The sequence below is a fragment of the Oryctolagus cuniculus genome, chromosome 6 (genome assembly GCF_051225735.1).
Source record: "Oryctolagus cuniculus isolate XC-2025 breed Fujian yellow rabbit chromosome 6, ASM5122573v1, whole genome shotgun sequence".
NCBI lineage: Eukaryota > Metazoa > Chordata > Mammalia > Lagomorpha > Leporidae > Oryctolagus > Oryctolagus cuniculus.
The window spans coordinates 36,413,329-36,437,332 of record NC_142872.1 but is presented as its reverse complement, the minus strand read 5'-3'; the positions used below and the strand labels follow the sequence as shown (position 1 = coordinate 36,437,332).

At 41.1% G+C, this 24,004-nt stretch overlaps 1 protein-coding gene across 3 annotated transcripts in view; it reads left to right on the top strand.

The window, feature by feature from the left end:
- The window catches only part of JAKMIP2 (janus kinase and microtubule interacting protein 2), a 197,152-nt gene that overhangs the window by 108,250 nt on the left and 64,898 nt on the right, over positions 1-24,004 (top strand). For 2 of the 3 annotated variants that reach the window (XM_002710292.5, XM_089336039.1), the window contains exon 2: positions 18,778-19,054. In XM_002710292.5, the coding sequence (XP_002710338.1) occupies positions 18,926-19,054 (129 nt within the window). In that variant the 5' untranslated portion in view covers positions 18,778-18,925. Of the gene's footprint in view, positions 1-18,777; positions 19,055-24,004 lie in introns of those variants that run through there. The other variant, XM_089336038.1, reaches the window with a different exon arrangement.

The following is a 24,004-nucleotide window of genomic DNA, read 5'->3' as shown; positions in this document are numbered from 1 at the left end:
TGGCACGTGTACAAACATGTGCTATCTACTGCATTTTAAATGTCTTAAATCAGGTACCTGTGTCGCGGTACAGTGGGTTAAGCTACCACTTGCAATGACAGCATCTGCTATTGGCTCCGCTTTGAGTCATAGCTACTCTGCTTCTGATCCAGCTCCCTGCTTATGCATCTGAGAAAGCAGCAGAGAATGGTCCAGGTGCTTGGGCCCCTCCTACCTATGTGGGAGTTCCAGATGGAGTTCCAGGCTCCTGACTTCAGCCTGGGTCAGCCCCAATCATTGTGGCCATTTGAGGAGTCAGCCAGTGTGTGGAAGATTTCTCTCTGTCTCTTCTCTCTCCCTGTAATTCTACCTTTCAAATAAATACTAAAAAAAAAAAAAAAAAAAAAGCTTAAATCGGGGGAGGGAGGGGGATATTTGTTACTGTGAGAATGTATGATGCCACTTGGGATACGACATCCAGTACTGGATTGCCTGTCTTCTAGTCCCAGTTCTATTTCTCATTCCAGCTCCCTGTTATTATGTATGCTGGGAGACAGCAGCAGATGACTCAAATACTTGGGTCTCTGGCACCCACATGGGGTGCTTGGATTAAGTTCTTGGCTCCTGGCTTTGGACCTGACCCAAATAATCTTGGACTGTTGTGGGCTTTTGGTGAGTGAACCAATGCATAGAAGATAATTCTTCTCTCTCCCTCTTGCCCTTTCAAATAAATAAAAATAAGTAAACAAAATATCAAGAAGTCTTATATAATATTAAATTTTATTTCTATAAAGTACTTGGAAATTGTTTTAAAATAAGATGTGGAGGCTAGAACTGCGGCTCACTAGGCTAGTTCTCCGCATGTGGAGCTGGCACCCCGGGTTCTAGTCCCTGTTGGGGTACCGGATTCTGTCCCGGTTGCTCCTCTTCCAGTCTAGCTCTCTGCTGTGGCCCGGGAAGGCAGTGGAAGATGGCCTAAGTGCTTGGGCCCTGTACCCGCATGGGAGACCAGAAGGAAGCACCTGGCTCCTGGCTTCAGATTGGTGCAGCGTGCTGGCAGTCACAGCCATTTGGGGGGTGACCCAACGGAAGGAAAACTTTTCTCTCTGTCTCTCTCTCTCTCTCACTGTCTAACTCTGCCTGTCAAAAAAAAAAAAAAAAAAAGATGTGGAATAAATTTTTTTAAATAGGTAAATCAATAAGTAATAAAAAGATGGCACTGGTAATTCCTCTAAATCAATAAATAATAAAAAGTAGAATGCTGTCCTCAAGTGTAACTTACTTAAATATGAGCTGGAATATTGCTGATGCAGTTGGGTTTACAGTTGCAGTATTGAAGTTGTTTATGTTATTTATTATCTTTGCTATTTACCACCCACACAGTTTTTTATAACCTGAGTTTCTTTTTTGAGTTTCTTTTTCTGTAACTAACATTTAAGATGTGGATAAAAGGAGAAAGAAAATATAAACCATTTAGTGTAGTGCCTGGTTTACATTAAACATCCTGGTAATATTAACTCACATATTGCTAAGACATGGGTGATACCTTCCATCTTACTGAGTTTATCAGTGCTACCCACATTCTTCCAATGTCCATGCACCAGGCTTGGGTGTCAAATTCTCCCTTTGCAGGTCTCTCACTACTTCCCAATAAGCACATTTTATATACTCTTTCCACGTCACAGTCAAGCTGGAGAGGAAAAAAGAAGCTTCAGGCCCAAACACATCTTGATTATGCAATTATCTACTGCAGACTTGAGTAAGGAAATTGGCCTCATGTCAATTCATTTCTCCCATCTACAAATGGAGAATAATAATGAGATATATTTCATAGTCTTGTTTAAAATCTGAAATGGGAGGATTCCCATGAGTTTTTGTACTGTAAAATGCTCAGTGCATTTTATGCACTCTATAAATAGAAGATGTTGAATGATGATGAGGATGAGGATGGCGAGATGTGTTAGTTTGGAAACAGAAGTGTCCTAGCACCCCTCCACCCCAGGACAAACTTCACTTTCCATGTCTGAACACTGCCAATGATTTCCTAATAGGATCTTTTATTTCTATTTACTTTCTCTTCCATTTTTCCAGTGCATAATTCTAAAGTTAGCTTGCCTTAAAAACAAATTGGAGCATGTCTCTTTGTTATGAAAATATCAGCGGCTAGTGCTACGGCTCAATAGGCTAATCCTCCACCTGTGGTGCCAGCACCGCTGGTTCTAGTCCTGGTCGGGGCGCCAGATTCTGCTGCAGCAGCCATTGGAGGGTGAACCAACGGAAAAGGAAGACCTTTCTCTCTGTCTCTCTCTCTCACTGTCCACTCCGCATGTCAAAAAAAAAAATGTTTATCAGGGGAACATACCTCTAGCCTGGCTGTTAAGATGCCCACATTCTATATCAGAGTACCTTGGTTCAATACCCAGCTCTGGGTGTAGAGACTCCAGCTCCTGACTCTCGCTTCCTGCTAATGCAGAACCTGGGAGATAGAAATGATGGCCCAAGTTACTGGAAGGTCTCACACGGAAGACTAGGGTTAAGTTCTTGTTTTCCAGCTTCAGCCAGGCCTAGTTCCTGCCATTGCAGGTATTTGGGGGAGTGAACCAGTGAATGGGATCTTCTACTCTCATTTGTCTGTCTGTCTGACTCTCTCTCTCTCTCTGTCTCAAATATTTTTAAAATGTTTATTAGGAGACTGGTGTTGTGGTATAGCAGGTAAACCAGTGCCTGAAGTACCGACATCCCATATGAGTACCAGTTTGAGTCTCTGCTGCTCCACTTCCAATCCAGCTCTCTGTTAATATGCATGGGAAAGCAGCAAAGGATAGCCCAAGTTCTTAGGTCCCCGCATGCCTGTGAGAGACCTAGAAGAAGCTCCTAGCTCCTGACTTTGGACTGCCCCAGCTCCAGCTGTTGAGGTCATTTGGGGAGTGAACTAGCAGATAGAAGATTCCTCTCTCTGCCTCTCTCTCTCTCTCTCTCTCACTTTCTAACTCTGCCTTTGAAATAAATAGATAAATCTTTAAAATTGTTAATTGGATTCAAAGCAATTGTTTTTGATAAGGAGATTTTAAAAAATTGTTTATCTTTTGTTTAACTTTTTTTTCCTTTTACTTGAAAGGTAGTGAGAGAGAGAGGGAGGGAGGGAGGGGTGAGGGAGAAAGAGAGAGAGAGAGAGAGAGAGAGATTGGCCTTGCATTTACTGGTTCATTCCTCAAATTCCTGCACTAGTGTGAAGCCAGGAACCAGGAACTCAATCTGCATCTCCCATGTGGGTGGCAGGGACTCAAGTGTTTGAGCCACCATCTGCTGATTCCTAGGGTGCAGATGAGGAGGAAGATGGATCAGAAGCAGAGCAGGACTTGAATCAGGCATTCCAATAGTATACGCGGCATCCCAAGCAACATCATAAGTGCTGCAGTAAACAACTATCTCCAATAATTATTGAACAAAATGCAAATCTGATACCTAGACAGTCAAATATTGCATAATTTGTACTCATTTTACTTTTTAAAAATTTGGTTTTTATTTTATTTGAAAAGCAGAAAGATGGGGAGAGAAAGATATTTCATTTGCTGGTTTATTTCCCAAATGCCTACAAATGACTGGGGCAGAGCCAAGAAGGAGGCAGGAGCCCAGAACTCAAGTCAGGGCTCACACGTGGATGTCAGGGAGCAGAGGAAGCCAGGCTGAAAACAGAGCAGCTGGGACTCCAAGTGCTACTCAGATATGGAATGGCAGTGTCACAAGTGATATCTTACCTGCTGAACCGAATACCTACCTTCATTTTATTTTTCTAACTTTTTATCTGTTGCTTCCTTAAAATAAACCTTTCCCATGAAGCATAGTGATCTATGACATATTCTTCACTTTTATCTTCTACTGTCCTGTCTTCCTGATTTTCCTTAGTCCCTCCTGTTCATTCTTCATGTTTCAGCCTTAACCTTCATATCCACTGTTTGGTGAAGTCATCCATTTGTTCAGAATCTACTTTGTGCCCAGCACTGTACTATGCACCGAGAGTCCACAAGGAGTCAGATGGACATAGTCTTGTCTTCATGATACAGTTCCTTTTGTTCTCTGTGTGCGTGTGTGCGTGTGTGTGTTCATGTCTGTCCCTTTCCTTTGGCACTTCGGATATGGAAGTTTGGTTCATATCATAACAAAAAATCTTGACAATTTCTCTTGTGAAAAATTAAATGCAGTTCTGTATAATAGAACTATAGAGTGCATCTAAAAGCTATTCATTCAAATGTTATGTTTATTTACTTTAGTAATATTGATATAAATAAATTTTTTCTGTAGTTTAAAAAAAACATTATTCACCTCCTATATATGGAAATTTCTAGATGTATCTGACATTTAGCAAAGGTGCCTTTGTGATGGCTTTTTTAAAAATTCAAAGTCTTTGAACATAGTCACCAAGGAAACAACAGGATAGACTATATATGTTTCATTTATACCTAAAATAGAAAGACTTGCTATCAGTTATAAATATAATTCCATTAGGATCTCTTCCTCCCCTACTTTGGGTGTTTTTAATTTTATATTCAGTGTGTTTTTAATAACAATGAACATATGCATCAAATGCCTGCTTTAAACAGGCACCTTGATACATGTTTCTTGCTCTGTGTGACCTTGAATACAAAATTATTTTCTGCTGTGTTTGAGTTTTCTCTCCTGTGTCCAATGAAGCTGAGACTTCTCACTCTACAACAGCTCTAAAATAACTTTGAATCCAGAGAGAAAAGTCAGTAAAATAAGAATGTATGGCACTTAGAGAGACTTACTTCTCTATGCGCATCTTTGTAAAAGCCTTCTGCATCCACACAAAATGCTACAATGCAAGGGGGCTTTCCCAGTTGTGGGGAGTGAAAGTAAATGTGGGACTACAATAGATAGCAGCCAGGATTAAGTAATCTCAACAAGTGACTTTACTAATAATCCATTGAATTTTACTATTTATTTAACATTTGCATCAAATTGAAACTTTTCCTCCCTTTCAACAGAAAAACTAGAACTCAAGGACTGGATTGGCTTATAAAGTAGCCTTTATGTTAGATTTCTGTGTCAAATTCATGAAATCACAGTAAGATATTTTTCCTGCAGATAGCAAGGTTTAAGAAGTGATGTCCCTAAAAGTTACTACATATAAAGTGTGCATGTTTCATTCATTCACTTTAAACGCTAACAACATCTCACTCAAAAGAACCATCTTTGGCAAAGAAGAGCGGTTAACACAAATTAAGAAGGTTTTATTAGAGTGGACATATTCAAATACTGATCATGGAAAAGTATTGAAGCATTTAGCATCATACATGTGAACACCAGCTATTTTCTGTAACGGTTGCTTTCAAATCACAATTCAGTGACAAGAGATTTACTGGAAACCCTGAGACTAGAAACTGTTTTATTCAGCATATAGCTTGGGGCAGAACTAGCTACACAGCCAAGACTCCTGGGAATGCTGATCCAGCCAATGCAAGTGCCATTTCCCCAGAAGCGTAAGCATGGGCTGCTTTAGTTTTGCAGGGATCTCTGTGCTTTCTGGGTTTCATCTTTTTAACACAGAGAGGTGATAAGTCTGTTTTTCTTCCTCTTAATTTAAACTTACACTTAGTGGATAGTTAGGTCCTGGAAAAACAGGAAGTATGACAATGATAACTTGTCAATCATTTTGTACACCTTAATTCATTTATCTCTTGAAAGAGCTCAGTTAGATAAAGGCATCCCTATCCCCGTTTTATAGTAAGCGAGCAAAATCTCAAATAAGTTAAGTAGATTCTCAAAAAGATACAGCTCAAAAATTTGTTTCAAAGTTAGTTTCTGATTTCTTTTTAAATTTCCTCATCTACATAAAAGGAATAAATCTCATTTATTTCATATATACAATTTTAAGAGCACAATGATACTTCCCACCCAATCCCCCCTCCCTCTCCCACTCCTACCTTCCTTTCTCTTTCCTTTCTTATTTTTTTTTATTTTCACAGTGACATACTTTTAATTTTCTTTATAATCACAAACTTAACCCTCCACCAAAGAATTCAACACGTAGTAAGTACAAAAACCACTATTCCTCAAGAGTACACACAAGGGTTCTAAACAGTAATCAAATCTCAACATGTTAATTTCACCCATATACATTATATTTTTGTACTCTTTATATTAGCTACCACAAATTATTTAAAACCTGATATTTGTCTCTTTGGGACTGACATTTCACTAAGCATGATGGTCTCCAATTGCATCCATTAAGTTAGAAAAGACAGGATTTCATTCTTTTTTATGGCTGAGTAGTAGTCCATCCTATATATATAGGCACCGCAAATTTCTTTATCCGGTCATCAGTTGTACAACATCTGAGTTGATTCCATATCTTAGCTATTATAAGTTGAGCTGCTATAAACATGGAGGTACAGATAACTTTTCAGATGCTGATTTTATTTCCTTTAGGTAAATTTCCAGGAGTGGAATCACTGGCTCTATTTTCAGAATTCTGAGAAATCTCTATACTGTCTTCCATAATGGTTACACTAGTTTATAGTCCCACCAACAGTGTATTATGATGCTTTTTTCTTCACACCCTCCTCAGCATTTGTTATTTGTTGATTTTTGGATGATAGCCATCCTAACTGGGGTGAGGTGAAACCTCATTGTGGTTTTTATTTATTCTTTCTGATGGCTAGTCATGCTGAGCATCTTTTCATGTGTCTGTTGGCTGCTTGTATTTCCTCCTTTGAAATATGCCTGTTCACATCCTTAGCAAATATCTATAGAAGATAGATAGAAAAATAGAAAGATATAAAGATAGATAGATAGATCCTTTATCATATGCATAGTTTGTAGCTTCTCCCATTCTGTCAGTGGCCTTTTCACTTGGTTGACTGTTTTCTTTGCTATGCAGAAGCTCTTAGCTTGAGGTAATCTCATTTGTCTATTAGAGCTGTTGTTGCCTGTACTTCTGGGGTCTTATCCAAGAAGTCATTGCCTGTGCTGATGCCTTACAGTGTTTCTCTGATGTTGTCCTCTAGTAATGTGATAGTTTCAGGTCTTGGGTTTACATCCTTGATCCACCAAGAGTTGATTTTTCTATAGAGTGTAAGTTAGGGGTCTTCTTGCATACTTCTGCTTGCAGAGATCTGATTTCCCAACACAATTTTTTTATAGAAAGCTTTTACTTATAAATATAAATTTCATAGATACAATTTTTGGATTATAGTGGTTCTTCCCCCCAAACCTGCCCTCCCACCCCCAAACCGACCTACCTCCTACTCCTTCTCCCATCCCATTCTTTTTTTTTTTTTTTTTTTTTTTTTGACAGGCAGAGTGGACAGTGAGAGAGAGAAACAGAGAGAAAGGTCTTCCTTTGCCGTTGGTTCACCCTCCAATGGCCGCCGCGGCCGGCGCGCTGCGGCCGGCGCACCACGCTGATCCGATGGCAGGAGCCAGGAGCCAGGAGCCAGGTGCCTTTCCTGGTCTCCCATGGGGTGTAGGGCCCAAGCACTTGGGCCATCCTCCACTGCACTCCCTGGCCACAGCAGAGGGCTGGCCTGGAAGAGGGGCAACCGGGACAGAATCCGGCGCCCCGACCGGGACTAGAACCCAGTGTGCCGGCGCCGCTAGGCGGAGGATTAGCCTAGTGAGCCACGGCACCGGCCCTCCCATCCCATTCTTAATTAAGATTCGTTTTTAATCATTTTTATATAAAGAAGATCAACTCTATACTAAGTAAAAATTTCAACAGTTTGCACCCACACAGACACACAAAGTATAAAGTACTGTTTGAAGACTAGTTTTACCATTAATTCTCATAGTACAAAACATTAAGGACAGAGGTCCTACATGGGGATGGGAGAGGGAGTGCACAGTGCACAGTGACTCCTGTTGTTGATTTAACAATTGACACTCTTATTTATGATGTCAGTAATCACCCAAGGCTCTTGTCATGAGCTGCCAAGGCTATGGAAGCCTCTTGAGTCCACAAACTCTGACATTATGTAGCTAGGGCCATAATCAAAGTGGAAGTTCTCTCCTCCTTTCAGAGAAAGGTGCCTCCTTCATTGATGGCCCCTTCTTTCCACTGGGATCTCACTCACAGAGATCTTTCATTTAGGTCCTTTTTTTGCCACAATGTCTTGTCTTTCCATGCCTGAAAGCTCTCATGGGCTTTTTAGCCAGATCTGAATGCCTTAAAGGTTTTTTCTGAGGACAGAGTGCTATTTGGGTCAACATAGTTTTAAAAGACACTGTCCTTTCTTCAGGGAGTGATTTTAGCTCATTTGTCAAGGTAGTTGATTGTAAATGCATGGATTGATTTCTGGGTTTCTAGTCCATTCCATTGGTCCACATGTCTATCTTTGTGCCAATATCAGGCTGTTTTGAATATAACTTTCCTGTAATATGTCTTGTTCTTATTTATTTATTTGAAAGTCAGAGTTACACAGAGAGAAGGAGAGGCAGAGAGAGAGAGATGGAGAGAGAGGTCTTCTATCCACTGGTTCACTCCCCCATTATCCAAAGCCAGGAGCCAGGAGCTTCTTCTGGGTCTCTCACATGGGTGCAGGAGCCCAAGGACTTGGGCCATCTTCTACTGCTTTTCCAGGCCATAGCAGAGTGCTGGATCAGAAGTGGAGCATCTGGGTGTTGAACCGGCACCCATATGGGACCCTGGCACTACAGGCGATGGTTATACCTGCTACAGCACAGTGTTGGCCCCTAATATGTCTTGAAATCTGGGATTGTGATGTCTCAAGCTATATTTTTATTGTTTGAAATTGTTTTAACTATTTGAAGTCTCTTATGATGTGACAAGAATTTCTTTGGTATTTTGATTAGGATTGTATTGGATCTATAAATTGCTTTGTCTTGAATGGATATTTTGAGGTAATCAATCCGCAAACATGAAAGTTTTTTTTTTCCATATTTTTGGAAAATTTATATATTTTACCGTATTTCCTTAATCTTTTGTAATTTTCATTCTACAGATCTTTGACATCCTTGGTTAACTTTATTCCAAGGTATTTAAATTTTTTGTAGCAATTGTGAATGGGACTGATCTTACAAGTTCTTTCTCAGTCATGACATTGGTTGTGTACGCAAATGTTACTGATTTCTGTGTGTTGATTTTATATCATGCAATTTTTCCGATCTCTGAGTTCCAATAATCTCTTAGTGGAATCTTTTGATTCCCCTTTGTATAGCATTATATCATCTGTGAACAGGGATAATTTGACTACCTTTAGGCCAGACTCAAATTCAGTGGGGACTGCGAGGTTCTCCCTCTGGCAGTATCACCAGTGGCACAATTCCTCTCACCTCACTCCAAGAAGGTGATGTCCCTTCCAGCCACCTGCTACCAGAGGTGCCCTGCTCACTGTTGCATGACTGTACTGGCCCTGCTGCTCCGCAGTGTTTCCCTTCTTTCTGTAGATTTTACACAGCAAATGTCTCTCCAACTATCCCCTGGGAGTGTGGTACTTCCCCTTTTCTTCTGTATCGTCCCGTGGTCGAAATCAGCACATCCTTTTTCTATTTAGCCACCTTGGATCACATACAGTTTTCTGATTTCTTATTCACTACCTTCCACTATTCTGTTTTCTGGGCCCCCAGTTAATACTTCCTTTGTCACCTCTGTAGTCTACCAGCAACCAGTACTGAATCCTGTTATTCTTTAAGAGTTGCTGTAGTTACTAACCACAGATGTATGTTTGAGTTGCAGCTCTGCCATTCCATGATTATAATTTTTCCAACTATTGACCTCTTTTATCCTCGATTTCCCTATCTAAAACAGCAATAAGAGTGAATACTAGAAAGAATTAATCAGGATATTTCAATGAGTTAGTACACAGCATAGAGTCAGGCAGAGCTCATTAAGTAGTAGACAGCATCATCCAGGCCCAGCTCACATGATGGTCTTTTTGTGAGGTCTTTAAACTCCCTCAAGCCACTTTGACTACCCCACAGCAGTTACTCTCCACAACTCTCTGGATATTTGTTTCCTTTGCAAATGTTTGTCTCTTTCAGGCTAGGTACCACTATAGGGTATGAATAATAAATGTTTTAACATCTACAAAATCCCCAGAAGAGTTCTCCTTAATGGTGGCCATTATTTTCTTGACCAAAGTTGTGACCACATTTCTGACAAGGAATTCTGAGTATTTTAGGATATGAGAGGCAGTTGAAAAGGTAATTGGACAGCAAAATATTAGGATTTCTAGGATATTTTTTACTTCCCTGGACAGACTATACAACTAGAATTGTAATCAACGATAATGGCAAATTCATCATATTTGAATACTGATAAATTGATTTAATATGACTCTGATTTCTTGATTTTCAATCTTGAAATGTGTGTCATTAAAATAACAATAATGCCGTTATTCACAATAGATAATATAAAGGAGCAAACTAAGTATTTATCCATGGAAAGATGAATAAAGAAAGTGTGGTATGAATACACACTGGAATATTTTTCACCTTTAAAAACAGAGGAAATTCTGTCATTTGTCACATATGGATGAACCTGGAGGATAGTATGTTAAGTAAAAAAGTGAGACACATAGAAATGAATACCACATGATCTTACTTACATGGAGGAATGTAAAAAAGTCAAATTCATAAGGTAGGGTGGGATATGGGAAGCTGTTGGTCAGAGGATCCAAAACTTTAGTTAGCTTCAAGGAATAAATCCTGAAAATCTATTGTACAGCATGGTGAATATAATTAACAGCAAAGTACCATGTGCTTGAAAATTGCTGAGAGTGGATTTTAAGTGCTCCCACCACAAGATCCAAGTACATGAGGTACTGATTATAATGCATAACTAAAAAGTAAAAAAACAAACAAACAAAAAAACCCTAGTTTAGTGGGAATATAGACAATGGCTATGGCTATAAGCAGTAATTAAATGGAAAAATAACAATTTCACCATGTACAATGAATTTTACAGTAATCACAGATCAGTAAAACTATAGTAGAGTAACATCTCTCTTTAGAAAAATTTATAAACTCCATTTTTTATTTTTTGAGTATTATTTAATTTATGTTTTATCTTTTTTAAAGTTTTATTTAAGGAATACAAACTTCATGCATTTAATACATACAAAATTTAGGTACACAGTGATTCCTTCCACCCTACCCTCTCTCCTACCCACACTCCCACCTTTCTTCCTCCATCCTCTCCTATTCCCATTCTTATTTTTACAAAGATCTATTTTCAATTAACTTTATATTCAGAAGATTAACCCCACACTAAGTAAACTGTTCGACAAATAGTATGAAAAACAAAAACACTGTTCCTCAACAGTCCGGACAAGGCCTATCAGCCCTCGCCCTTACTGTTGATGAACAACTTAATATGTTATCCCTCTTAGTATTTTTTTTGTTTGTTCTACTTAATACTTTTGGTTGAATACTGTAATCAATACACAATTCTTCTTAAGTGCTGAAATTTAACTGAAAAGTGATTGCTGTTAAATATAAGAGTGGGAATAAGAGAGGGAAGAGATGTGCAATTCGGGACATGCTCAAGCTGACTTACCTCAAACGGTAGAGTTAGAAACATACCAGGGGATTCCAATTCAATCCCATCAAGGTCGCATGTACCAGTGCCATCTCACTAGTCCCAGTGATCAATTTCTGTTCACAATTGATCATAATGAAAGGACTAAGAACCAAAGGGATCACATAAACAAGAATAGCGTCTGCAAATACTAGCTGATAGAATAAAAAAGGGAGAGAATGATCCAACATGGGAAGTGAGATACACAGCAGACCCATAGAATGGCAGATGTCCTAACAGCACTCTGGCCTCAGAATCAGCCCTTAAGGCATTCCCTATCTGGCTGAAAAGCCCATGAGAGTATTTCAGGCATGGAAAGCCAAGACACTCTGGCAAAAACAAAGCAAAAAAAAAAAAAAAAACAAACAAACAAACAAAAAAAACACACACCTAAATGAAAGATCTCCGCCAGTGAGATCCCAGTGGAAAGAATAGGTCATCAAAGAAGGAGGTACCTTTCTCTGAAGGGAGGAGAGAACTTCCACTTTGACCATGGCCTTGTCTAAATATGATCAGAGTCGGTGAACTCAGGGGGCTTCCATAGCCTTGGCAGCTCATGACAAGAGCCTAGGGTGATTACTGGTGCCATAAACAAGAGTGTCAATTTGTTAAATCAACAACAGGAGTCACTGTGCACTTACTCCTCATGTAGGATCTCTGTCCTTAGTGTGCTGTACATTGAGATTTAATGCTATAACTAGTACTCAAACAGTATTTTTCACTTTATGTTTCTGTGTGGGAGCAAACTGTTGAAATCTTTCCTTAATGTATAGTAAACTGATCTTCTGTATATAAAGAGAATCGAAAATGAATCTTGATGTGAATGGAAGGGGAGAGGGAGTGGGAAAGGGGAGGGTTGCGGGTGGGAGTGACGTTATGGGGGGGAAAAGCCATTGTAATCCATAAGCTGTACTTTGGAAATTTATATTCATTAAATAAAAGTTAAAAAAAAATTTAAAAAAATCATCAAATCTCAAAGTGTCAATTTCACTCCTGTAGGTTACCTTTTAGATACTCTATTACTTACCACAGATCAGGGAGAACATATGGTATTTGTGTTTTTGGGTCTGGCTTATTTCACTAAATATAATGGTTTTCAGTTGAATCCATTTTCTTGTAAACAACAGGTTTCATTCTTTTTTTACCACTGGTTAGTATTCCATAGTGTGTACTGTGGGGAGCAACTGGGAGCAACTCGGACTAGACTAAGTTACTGGAATTAAGACTTATTCTATGCATCTGCTCTCCCACAATATGGCGCTGGGAGAGGAGGAAACAGCTTCTACACAGCTGCCTCCAGTTCAACCAATAAACTGTAGGACCTGCTCCTGATTGGAGGAGAGCAGCGTACTCAGCGTGTGGGTAGCAGAGTTGGGATTGGTGGAAGAGGACTATAAAGGAGGAGAGAGACAACATGCACCAGGAACATCTAAGAGGAACATCTGAAGGAACACCTGTGCAGCCCCCGGGAGAGCCGGCCAGTGGTGTGCCGCTCCCCCGCGGAAGTGGGGAAGGTGGCAGGGGGAACCGCCCTTCCACGGAGGTGGAAGGGTCGGTAGCCAACCCGGGAAGAACCAGCAGCAAACCCGGGAAGGGCTGAGCAGACAAAAGAACAGCGCAGGGTCCTGTGTCGTTCCTCCACGAAGACGGGGAGCGACGTGTACATACCGTTGTCTCTTCCTTACTCAGTGTAATCATCTTGAGGACAATACTCATAGGCTATTTCATTTCCTCCACTTGGCCAATTGTAGAAATGTAAAACAGCAAAATGCTAACACTCATACATCAGGAACTGTGTGAGAACATCAGTCATGTTCTGTCAGGTAATTGTCAAACAGTCCAAAGCCATGGCTACTAAACACACTGATCCTTCTCACCACTATTCTAAAGACAAAAGGTATTTAGATATTTAGGCCTTGGGATTGAGTGAGTTATTTGGCTCACTTGTCATATGACTACTAAATGCGAGGTGGGATTTAAACTGGATTCTGGTTCCATAGCCCATACTCCTAACCTGAAGTTCTCAGAATGCTTGTGTATCAGTCATTGAGAACAACCACATCCGATTTCCAGAGGTACAGCTCTGAATCACTGAAGCGCTCTAGTGGATTCTGGAGCCACCAGACCAAAGATGTGGGAAGCCCTGCTCTAAGTACGAGTACATTTCCACCTCAGTGAACGTCTGCTAAGTGAATGAACGATGCTGTAGTTTTGCCACATATTGTTTCTACCTTCAGGCTTGCTTTCAAGCAACGGTTTTCACTTTAAAATGCAAGTATCCTGAGAGGCTCTCTCTAAGATCTCTAATATCTGTACAGAGATGTTGTTATACAGAGAAACTCAGTCTTCGTGGCTGTAAGAGGTACCTGATCGGGGATGGGGTCAGACCTGAAAGGAGGGCTGAAATTCACATCTTTGAAACTCACAGTATTGTCTGGCTCTGTGGCTGCCTGTCCATGCAGTTAAGAGCTGAAAACCTAGGGTTCACTTAAATAGTTCCTTCAGGTATTTTTATGTTGTAAAGTTCCCACAGGGATTCGCCCTCGATTGAACAGGGCTTTTATCCCTTCCCCAGATAATGTGCCAAAAATAAGACATCATCACTGACAAGGACTCTCCAGATGGTCTAGAAACAGCCAGTCTGCATGCAGTGAGCCCTCCGGGCACCGGCATTACATCATTGAAGGGGTGTGTTCCTTCTCATGATGATCTTTTAAGCCTCTTATGCAGAGGCAAACACAAGTGTTCATTAAATGATAGACAGATCCATAAAATGCAATTTATACATACAGCAGGATATTATTTAGCAACAAAAAATGAAATATCAATGCATGTCACAACATGGATAAACCATAAAAGTATTATGCTAAAGAAGAAGAAGCTGGTCACACAAAAATGCCCAAAAACGTGTTGTGTGAGTCCCTCTATAGAAAAATGACCAGAACACGCAAATCCATAGATAATAAAAGTAGACTGCCAATCATCTAGGGCTAGGAGAGTTTGGTGGCCAATAGTGAACGACTGCCACTAGGTAAAGGAACTCCTTTTGGTTTGGCAAAAATGTTCTGCACATTGTGGTGATCATTGCATAACCCTGTGAATGTGCTTTAAAAAACTAAATTTTACACTATAAAAGTATGAATTCCAGGGTATGTGAATTAAATCTCACGTCTGGAAAAAAGGATAGCATAAGGAGACAGAAGTGTTATAGTAGTGATACCAGAGAATTAAAATCAAGAGCTTCCCAGGCTCCCATCAGAAGTGGAGGTGACTTTGGACAGTTCTCCTCCACCAGAGTGGTGTAAGAGAACCCCACTAATGAAGTTGTTCACCTTAATGAATCCAAAAGCTTATTTCATCAGGAATTTCCAAATACTTTTTGCCTTACCTGAACACATATGAGTATCTGATTTTTACTCCATCGTTCTACTCATCAGTCACAGTATTTCCCAGATTAAAAGTACAGGCAATCCGGCACACAAAACAGTCCTTTCAAGGCCCCCTGCAGATACCAAAACCATGGATCTTCACGTCCCTTATAGAAGATGCTTTGATATTTGTATATAACCTGCACACTTCCTCCCATATACTTTCAATCATCTCTACATTATTTATAATTGCTAATGCAATGTAGGTGTTATGTATTGTTTAGGGAATAATGATGAGGAAAGCATTTCCATATTGAGATGTAATATCTTATTATTTTCTATCTACAGTTGGTTAATTCTAAAAATGTGCATCCCACAGATTTGGAAGGCACACCCTATTTGTGTTATTTTTCTTGGGAAGGATTATAAATCAAGATGTAAAAAATACCTATTGTTTTGCACATTTTTGCTCTAAGCAATTTCAGAAAACTTTCATTATTTATAATGGAAGAGTTTCCAAACCAGTAAAAATGCTTAAAAGTGGTACATGATTCTGCTAGTGTCTTCATGCATCAAAATTTACCACGTACTTTTTTATTCCCATAGTCATGGTCATGTTCAGGACATTCTTACCCCTGGTCTAGACCATTAGAGCAGTCTAGTTGATCTGCCACCAGTTCCCGCCTCCCTTAGAAACTTACCTCCATTAACACTGACCATTATCTTTCTAAAATACAAGGAGAAGGCAACGCAGCTTAGAGAATTGGGGTCCCAGTCTCAAAAGTCCAAGCCACACTACCTATTGACTCATGAACTTAGGCAACTTACTTAACCTTTCTGTGAATCATTTCCCCTGAATTTTTATGTGAATTAAATGATGTCCATGCTGTGGCGTAGTAGGCTAAGCCTCTGCCTGAGTTGCTGGCATGCCATATGTGCGCATCCCAGCGGCTCCACTTCCAATCCAGCTCTCTGCTAATGGCCTGGGAAAGCAGTGGAAAATAGTGCAAGTTCTAGTGTCCCTACACCCATGGGGGAGACCCAGAATAAGCTCCTGGCTCCAGGCTTCAGGTTGACTCAGCTCTGATAGTTGTGGCCATCTAGAGAGTGAACCAACAGACCTTTCTCTCTCTCTCCCTCTCTCTGTAATTCTACCTCTCAAATAAATAAATAAATAGTTTTAAAAAATGAAATCAATATTAAATGATTACTCCATTGATGGGTACATAGTAAGCAGTCTGTCACTGTCTACTCATTATTATTATTATTATGTTTATATCCAAATGCTGCCATTTTTGCTCATTTCTACATAATCAAGTCCAAACTCTTTAGCCCTTTGTGCAAGAATCTTTGAAATCTGACCCCAGTCTGTTTGCTCCCAATTCTCAGCCCTTGCTAAATACATCAGGCAAATTTCTGCTGACTTCTGCTTCAGCTCTTTCCTGTGCCATCGTGTGACTCCATTTAGAAAAGCCTATTTTTCACTCAGGGAAACATTACAGGTATGAAGTGACTATGAAGCTTTTTCCAATATCCTTTCTCCTCTGTGTTCCAATAGCACTTTAGGGGTTTTAGAGAAATTAGTCAGAGAGAGTCATATTTTATAGGTAAAGCAGACAAGACTTTGTGGTGAACTGGATAGGAGAAAACAAGGAATAAAATAGAAGACAGGTTGACTTTTAAGCTTATATTTGGAACAGATGGGCATGTGCTGATGAACAGGGGAAAATAAGGTTCTATGAAACTAACAATAAAGACATACTCATGTTAGATTTAAAGTACCAATCATGAATTCAAGTGGATTTGGTAAAAGTAAGCAGTTGAATTTGTTTACAAATCTTGGGTTTGGAGAATGGTCAAAGCTGTGAATATAAAACTAGGACTTGTAATTATATAGATGATGCCCTTGGAGATCAGCTAGAGAAGTGCAGAGAATGGCACCATGTAGAGATCAACTATAGGAAGAGAAACCTCTTATATGTGAATATACTTACCCAGGACCTACTTGAGAACTCTCTTATTTATTGTCAATTCTGATTGTGACTTACAAATCTTTAGATGCTTACTGAGTTTATTTCAATGCTAGAAAAGGAAAGGTAGCCTCGCAGAGGTCTCCACCCTCTGCATTTTCATGACTTGGCAAGACTTGCAAAAGAAGCATGAAGGGTAATCCAGCGTCCTAGCACAGGATGGAATGTAGTGGGCAGTTCCCTGAGTGCTGTAGACAAGCTCACACTCTGTCTCCCCTAAACGTTTTCTGTCCTCATCTCCCCAGAGACTCACACAAAAAGGCACAGCCACAACTCATGAGGGGATGGCATGAAGCCCAGGATCCCAGCATTGGTCCTCAAAGACAACTGCCATGGTCTTAGGGGAGTAGCAGGTGCTGGACCACATGGGTGACTAGCGGGAGTTCTCCTTAGTTTTGTTCTGAAATACTTCAATGGACATGACAGCCAGTTTTCTGACAAGTTGCATAAGCACTGCTGTAGAGTCTTGTCATGTCATCATGATTTTTCCAATGACTCTTTCCCCCTCTTGTTCTTAGGTTTGTAAGTTCAGACACATGTTTACCCCCCTTTCTCTTTGCTGTTGCCGTGGTTCTGATTACGTCTTCATCACCCTTCACCTGGGCAGAATCAGGAGTCTCCTGTCTCCTGTCTGCCTCTGTTCTCTTCCCAGTCTACCACCACAATAATCATACCACCCCATTATTCTGTGATGGCCAGGACTCACACCTTCCAAAACGTCAACATCCTCCCCTTTGCTTACTGCAAAGATTCCAGACTTCTAAGCTTGGAATTCTCTATCTCCCACCATCTATAATTTCCATGAAATTCTTCTAGCAGTGATGCCCATCAGCATTTCTGGGATGTGATTAATCAGGCCCCACCCTGCCCCCCACCTTAAAACAGTCACTGATTCCTCTCTGTGTCAGCACTAGCAATTTCCTTAGCCCAGGACACTTCTCCTGTTTCTCTCTCTATAATACCCCACCTACTCCTCAAGTACCAGGGCACTAGCCCCTTGTCAAGGGGTCTTCCTTATTCAGCCAGGCAGAAAGGTGTCCTTTTTTCAGAAATCATTAGTGTGTGCTTCTTTTTTATGAAAAAAAATGTTTCCTTATTTATTTGAAAGGCAGAGATAGAGAGACGGAGTGATGGAGAGAGAGAGAGGGAAGGAGGGAGAGAGGGAGGGACAAAGACAGAGAGAGAGAAAGAGAGACACAGCACTGACCTGATCTTTTAAAACACTTATCAAATAGCTGAAGGTGATGGTAGACAACAGATTATATTTTTTTTTGCCTTTGAAGTCCTTTTTTGTTTTTACTTTCAGCTTACTGTACCTACACATCATATGGAAGGAACTCTAGTAATATCAACTAAATGAATGAACATGTGAGTGACTCACTTATTGCAATAATTCATTCCAGTAATTCCCTCCTCCCCCAAGTTTAGCCATTGTATAATCATCTGTCTTCATATGTTGGGTTTTGATAAAATTGAGGCTCTCTGCACTCTGAGGTCAACAAACAGGTGACTTCCTTGAGAACTCTGCCGTCTGTGGGCAGAGAGTCAGTGAACGCTGTGGAGAAGATAGGACAACAGTGTGGGAGGCTGAGGCAGAAAGAGCAGTCCACACTGTGAAAGACATATGCTTGTAGATGAAGGACATTGACATGAGCAGCTTAGCCTTCTGGAAAATCACTCTAGATTTATGTGCAGAGCAGACAGGAGGAGAGCCTGCAGACAGGAGAACCTCTGAAGGAGGTTCCTACAGCAACTCAGGCTGACAGTGGACTGACTGGCACTTAGCTCAGTCTAACTGCCTGTCTTTGCAGAACTGTTAACTGTTATCTTTATTTCTTCTCAGGGCTTCCAGGGCAATGGTTGAGAAAACCTTACCAAGGAGCACCCTGCAATAGATGCTGAAACATCATACCCCAGGATAAGAATCAGTACCATGGCAGCACCTGTTTGAAAGGAATTAGACACCAACAGACTCCATTTCGAAAGGAACAATGTCTAAGAAAGGGCGAAATAAGGGCGAGAAGCCCGAGGCACTCATTGTCGCCCTTCAAGCTGCCAACGAAGACCTCAGGACCAAGCTCACAGACATTCAGATAGAGCTGCACCAAGAGAAGTCCAAGGTGAGTGAGGGCCACCTGAGGCTGTGGCAATGGACTCCTGCCAGTTGTCAGAGAGGGCAACAACCTTGGTACACATGGAGATGCTTCTGTGTGTCGCAAGAGGGAGCCAAACATGTGCTACAGAGAGAGTAACTTACTCACCAGGTGGACCTGTCCCTTCTCAGAAAGTTGGTTTAGGAGGTCAGGTATTAAAGTGGTTACAACGACACCCACACCCATTACCTCCCAACACTTAATTGTATAACCTTGGGAAGTTCCAGCCTCGCCCTCCATAGGTTATTCCGCTTACACAATTCCGAGAAACTTCCAAAGCACGTCAAGTCCTGTCACTCTGCTGCTCCACACCCTCAGTGGTTTCCTGTCTTTCAGAGTCAAAGGCGTTTCCTGACACCACATCACAGTGTTACCTCCAGCTCTTCCCTGCAGATACCTCTGTGCTCACTCCTTCTCTCGGTCACTTTTAGCAGTTTATACATTGATTTACTCGCTTGTTTTGTGCCGATCTTTTCCCCATTCAAGTGTAATCATTATGAAAACAGGCACTTAGCTTACTTAATATCTCTAGAGCCTAAGTAATCTCCAAAACTTCTTGAATTCAACAAATATTTTTGAAGAAGTAGAGGAGTGAATGAAAGGTGATTTAGTCCTTATCTCTGAGTTTCTTCATTAAAAAATACTACCACTATTTTATAGGGTTGAGATAAGGTATAAATTAGACAAATATGTGTAGTACTGATAAGAGTTAAATAAGGACATATTTGTCAAGTGCTCAAAGTGCTGGTTGGCATATAGGAAACTCTCTAAAGCTTATTAGTGTTCTGATTGTATCTGGACTGGAGCTAGTTTCTAACTAGTTGTAGAAAAGTTTCTTTGTGTCTCAATCTCATTGCTTAGGTGGATACATTAGCACATATCTCATTAGGGCACTGTGAATACCAAATAATATCATGGCCAGGAAAACATTTTTTGAAATATCCAACACACAAAAGACATTTTTGCTCTCTGCAAACTGGAACAATTGTACCAACATAAAGTTGCCTTATTCAGACAATTCTTTGTGTAGGAAGAAAACATTCTTGATCAATGAGCAATTGGTCACAAACCAACAATTACCCTTATTCTATTTTATCTACCCCTCTTTCTTTGACATCACTATTAAATTTCAATATGTTATTTCTTCCAAAATCTGTTTTTCCCCATTTTCAAAAATAATAATAAATAGACTTTGGATTTGCCAAAGCTCACTGTCTCCTGTCTCAGCTAAACCTTAATGTTGGATAAACAGACCCAGTGTAAATAAAGTATATGGAGGACACACTTTTGTTTCTAGAAAGCCAAAGGTAACATGATGATCAAGAAAGCATTTGATTGAGAGTCAGAAGACCTGGGAGTTATTTGCTGTCATCTGTCCTTGGGGATGAAATTTAAATGCCTCAATGTCTCTATGTGTAATTCAGATGAATGAGTCTGTTTTTCCATTTAAGTGTCTCTCAAGCATCACAGGGGCAATAGAATAACCTGGAGGAATTTATTAAAAATCTAGCTTCAGATAAAGAAGGTGGGGTGGGGACCAAGACTCATATTTGCAGCAAGCAGTCCAGGCATCTCTGCCTTTCTGTTGACAGATGCCCTGTTGTATGATTCCTTCCAGGTCTGACAATCGAGGAATGAACACTGCGTTGGTTCTCCCTTTCCCTGGGGCAATGTAATATTTCTAGGAGGGGCAGACTCCCTTAATTGCAGCAAGGACAGGTTGACAAACTGCATTCAAAGGACAAAGCTTATCAGTCCAGAAGCTGGTAACCATAAGCAGCTGCTGCTTTGCAGAAAACAAATTCATGAGATAGCAAAGAAGCAGAGGTCCCCAAGGATCCCACCACTGCCAATTTTCCATACAGTCGAGCCTTTTTAAATGGGAAACTCTCAATCTTCAACAAGGCTTCCTGTCAATCCAGGGCCTCAGCAGGCCAGTCAAGTATAATTGCCCCCTCCCCGGACAAGAGAGTGGCAGCCTACATCTTGAAGATGAGCACAGCCTTGTCCACCCTCTGCCACTGCCCCTAGCTGCCTCCCTCTTTTTGACAGTCATTGCAATCCCAGCCTCTGAGCTAAAGCAAAGCCTCACCACCTGTCAGTTGTCTTCCCCAAAGAGCAAAGGCAAACAAGCCATAAAGCAGTTTTATTATGAATAAATATGAGTGTGCTTTCCAAGGGCCAGGTTTTAGAGAGAGTGTGTGAACCACACCAAGATGTGATTTTACACTCTTGGTGTGCCTCCGAGGCTCTGATGATAAAAATGACAGTTTAGCTATTGGGGAGTGGGCTGCTCAAAGACTGGAAACCTTTGGGGCAATGAGGCATCACTCAGTTTTCCAGCAGGATAAATAATCCTGTTGGCGTTTACAGAACATCCAGTGTGTGTAGGGCAGAGCCATGAGTGCTTTGGGTTGGTAATATAAACAGCTGCAGCTTACTGGATGTTGGCTGTCAGTCACACACTGTGTTGAGGTCACTTCATCCTGCCACAGTCTCAGCTCTTTCCTTTAGCACGAGTGGTCCTGAGCAAGTGTATGAGCTGAATAAGCTTACCTGACCCCCTTTTAAAATTTTCCTATCATCTCTGTAGCATAAATACTGTTGCAGCCACTTACTGAGGTAGGAGATGTCAGGCTTGGGTGGAGAAAAGATTTCTACGCACAGTCGCTTTGTCTTGGATCAGCACGCTGAACTATCAAACCAATATTGTCCTCTGTCTGTCTCTTTTGTGGACTCTTTTGTGAACACACCAGCGACCTCTGTGGGGTGAGAAATCGTCCCACTGGATTCCCCGGAGATAGGTCACAGTTACAACGCATAGTAAGGACACAGTGACAGAGGGGGTGAAAGGACAGGAGCTGAGAACAGGATTTCGAGGCGTCAGAGCAGCACGCCTAGGTCGCAGTGTCTGGGAGGAATTAGGGCTGCTACCCTGGGAATAGCCCACAGGACTGTAAAGCACTTCCTTACAGAGCCCAACACTCGGCGTTGCGGGCCTGGGACAAAGGCTGCTGGGATTACGATTCTGACTTCACTGGGGAAGAAACAGAAGCTCAACCTCTTTAACACATTTGCTCCCAGTGACACAAGTGGGTGAATCAAACTGCTAATTGTCGTTTTCTGTAAGATAGTCTTTTCAAGGTAATATTGAGTGTCTTATTCCACTGCGCGGTGTTGCCTGTGTGGTACTTTCAGGCAGCCAGCCAGTCTTCTCTATCCTTGAATGACTCTTTCCAGAGCCTCCAGGTTCAGATTCCAAATTTGAGGTTGGTATTTCTTGCTATCTGCACTGTGAGTTCAGTCTGGGGAAGCATAAGTGGGCGAAAGCAAGAAATTCGAAAACCAGAATTCTTTGTACTTCCCCAGGTTGTGTAAGCCTTTCAGTAGGAGCAACCTGCCTAAAGCGGCAGCTCTTCCCTCCTTCACATCTCCTGGGTGAGAGTTACTTTGTCCCCGTGAAGAATCCTCCCAGCTTACTGTGAGATTAGATCTCCAGAAACTTCTAAAGCAGATAATCCAAGCAAAAGCTCATGTTAGCTCGTCTGGCCTTGATAACCCCTCAGTCCCTGCCTACCCTTCACCTGGGCTGTCCAATTTTTAATCCAAGATTGCTAAGATCATGTTGAAGCTCAAATCTTCACCATCTTTAATCTCAGCAGCATTACAAAGGCCACACTCGATTTTGGATAGAAGAGAGAGGGGTCTGTGTAAGGTAGTTGTGAATTCTTTCTTCTGTCATATTATAACCTTTTTGCAGTAGGATTAAGTTTTCATAAAAACTCCTGAGTAGAAGGGATCTGGAAGCTCATCTTTCAAAATCCCATTCAGTGTAGTCCTCCCCTGCCTTGCTGCATACCCTATTTCTTAGGCCTACTCAGACTGCATATATTTCCAAAATCAGATGACACTAATGCTAGGAGACTCAGTACATACTATAACAACCAAATTGTTGTTGTTGTTTAAAGATTTATTTATTTGTTTGAAAGTCAGAGTTAGAAAGATCTTCCATCTGCTGGTTCACTCCCTATATGGCTACAATGGCCAGAACTGAGGCAGGCTGAAGGCAGGAGCCAGGAGCTTCTTCCAGGTCTCCCATGTTGGTAGCAGGGGCCCAAGGACTTGTGCCATTTTCCGCTGCTTCCCCAGGCCAATAGCAGAGAGCTGGATCAGAAGTAGATCAGCAAGGACTCAAACTGGCACCTGTATGGGATGCTGGCCTTGTAGGTAGTTACAATGCTGGCACCTGAAACCCAGTTTTATCTTTGAACATATCTTTCTATGAGGAAAAGAATTGTTAGAATCTTAATAATGTGATATAAGGGGCCGGCACTGTGGTGTAGTAGGCTAACCTTCTGCCTGCAGTGCCAGTGTCCCATATGGGTGCTGGTTCATGTCCTGGCTGCTCCTCTTCTGATCCAGCTCTCTGCTATGGCCTGGGAAGGCAGTGGAAGATGGCCCAAGTCCTTGGGCCCCTGCAGCCACAAGGGGAACCCGGAAAAAGCTCCTGGCTCCTGGCCTTGGATAGGCGCAGCTCCAGACGCTGTGACCATTTGGCGAGCAAACCAGCAGATGGGAGGCTTTCTCTCTCTCTCTCTCCTTCTCTCTTTCTGCAACTCTGTCTCTCAAATAAATAAATAAAATCTTGAAAAAAGTGATACTAATTTAAGTGTTATAATGACAATAGGATTCACTAGTCACCTCTTATGTATGAGGGCTATGTCCCAAGACCTCCATGTATTCCTGAAATCACAGATGAGAGCAACCACTATATATACTATGAGCTTTTTCTTGTAAGTACCTAAATAAGAAAGTAACAGTAACTAACAAAATATAATAATATATGAAAAATATAATAAAAATGATGGGAATTCTCTCTCTCAAAATATCTTATTGTGTTACAGGTTTTTAGCAACC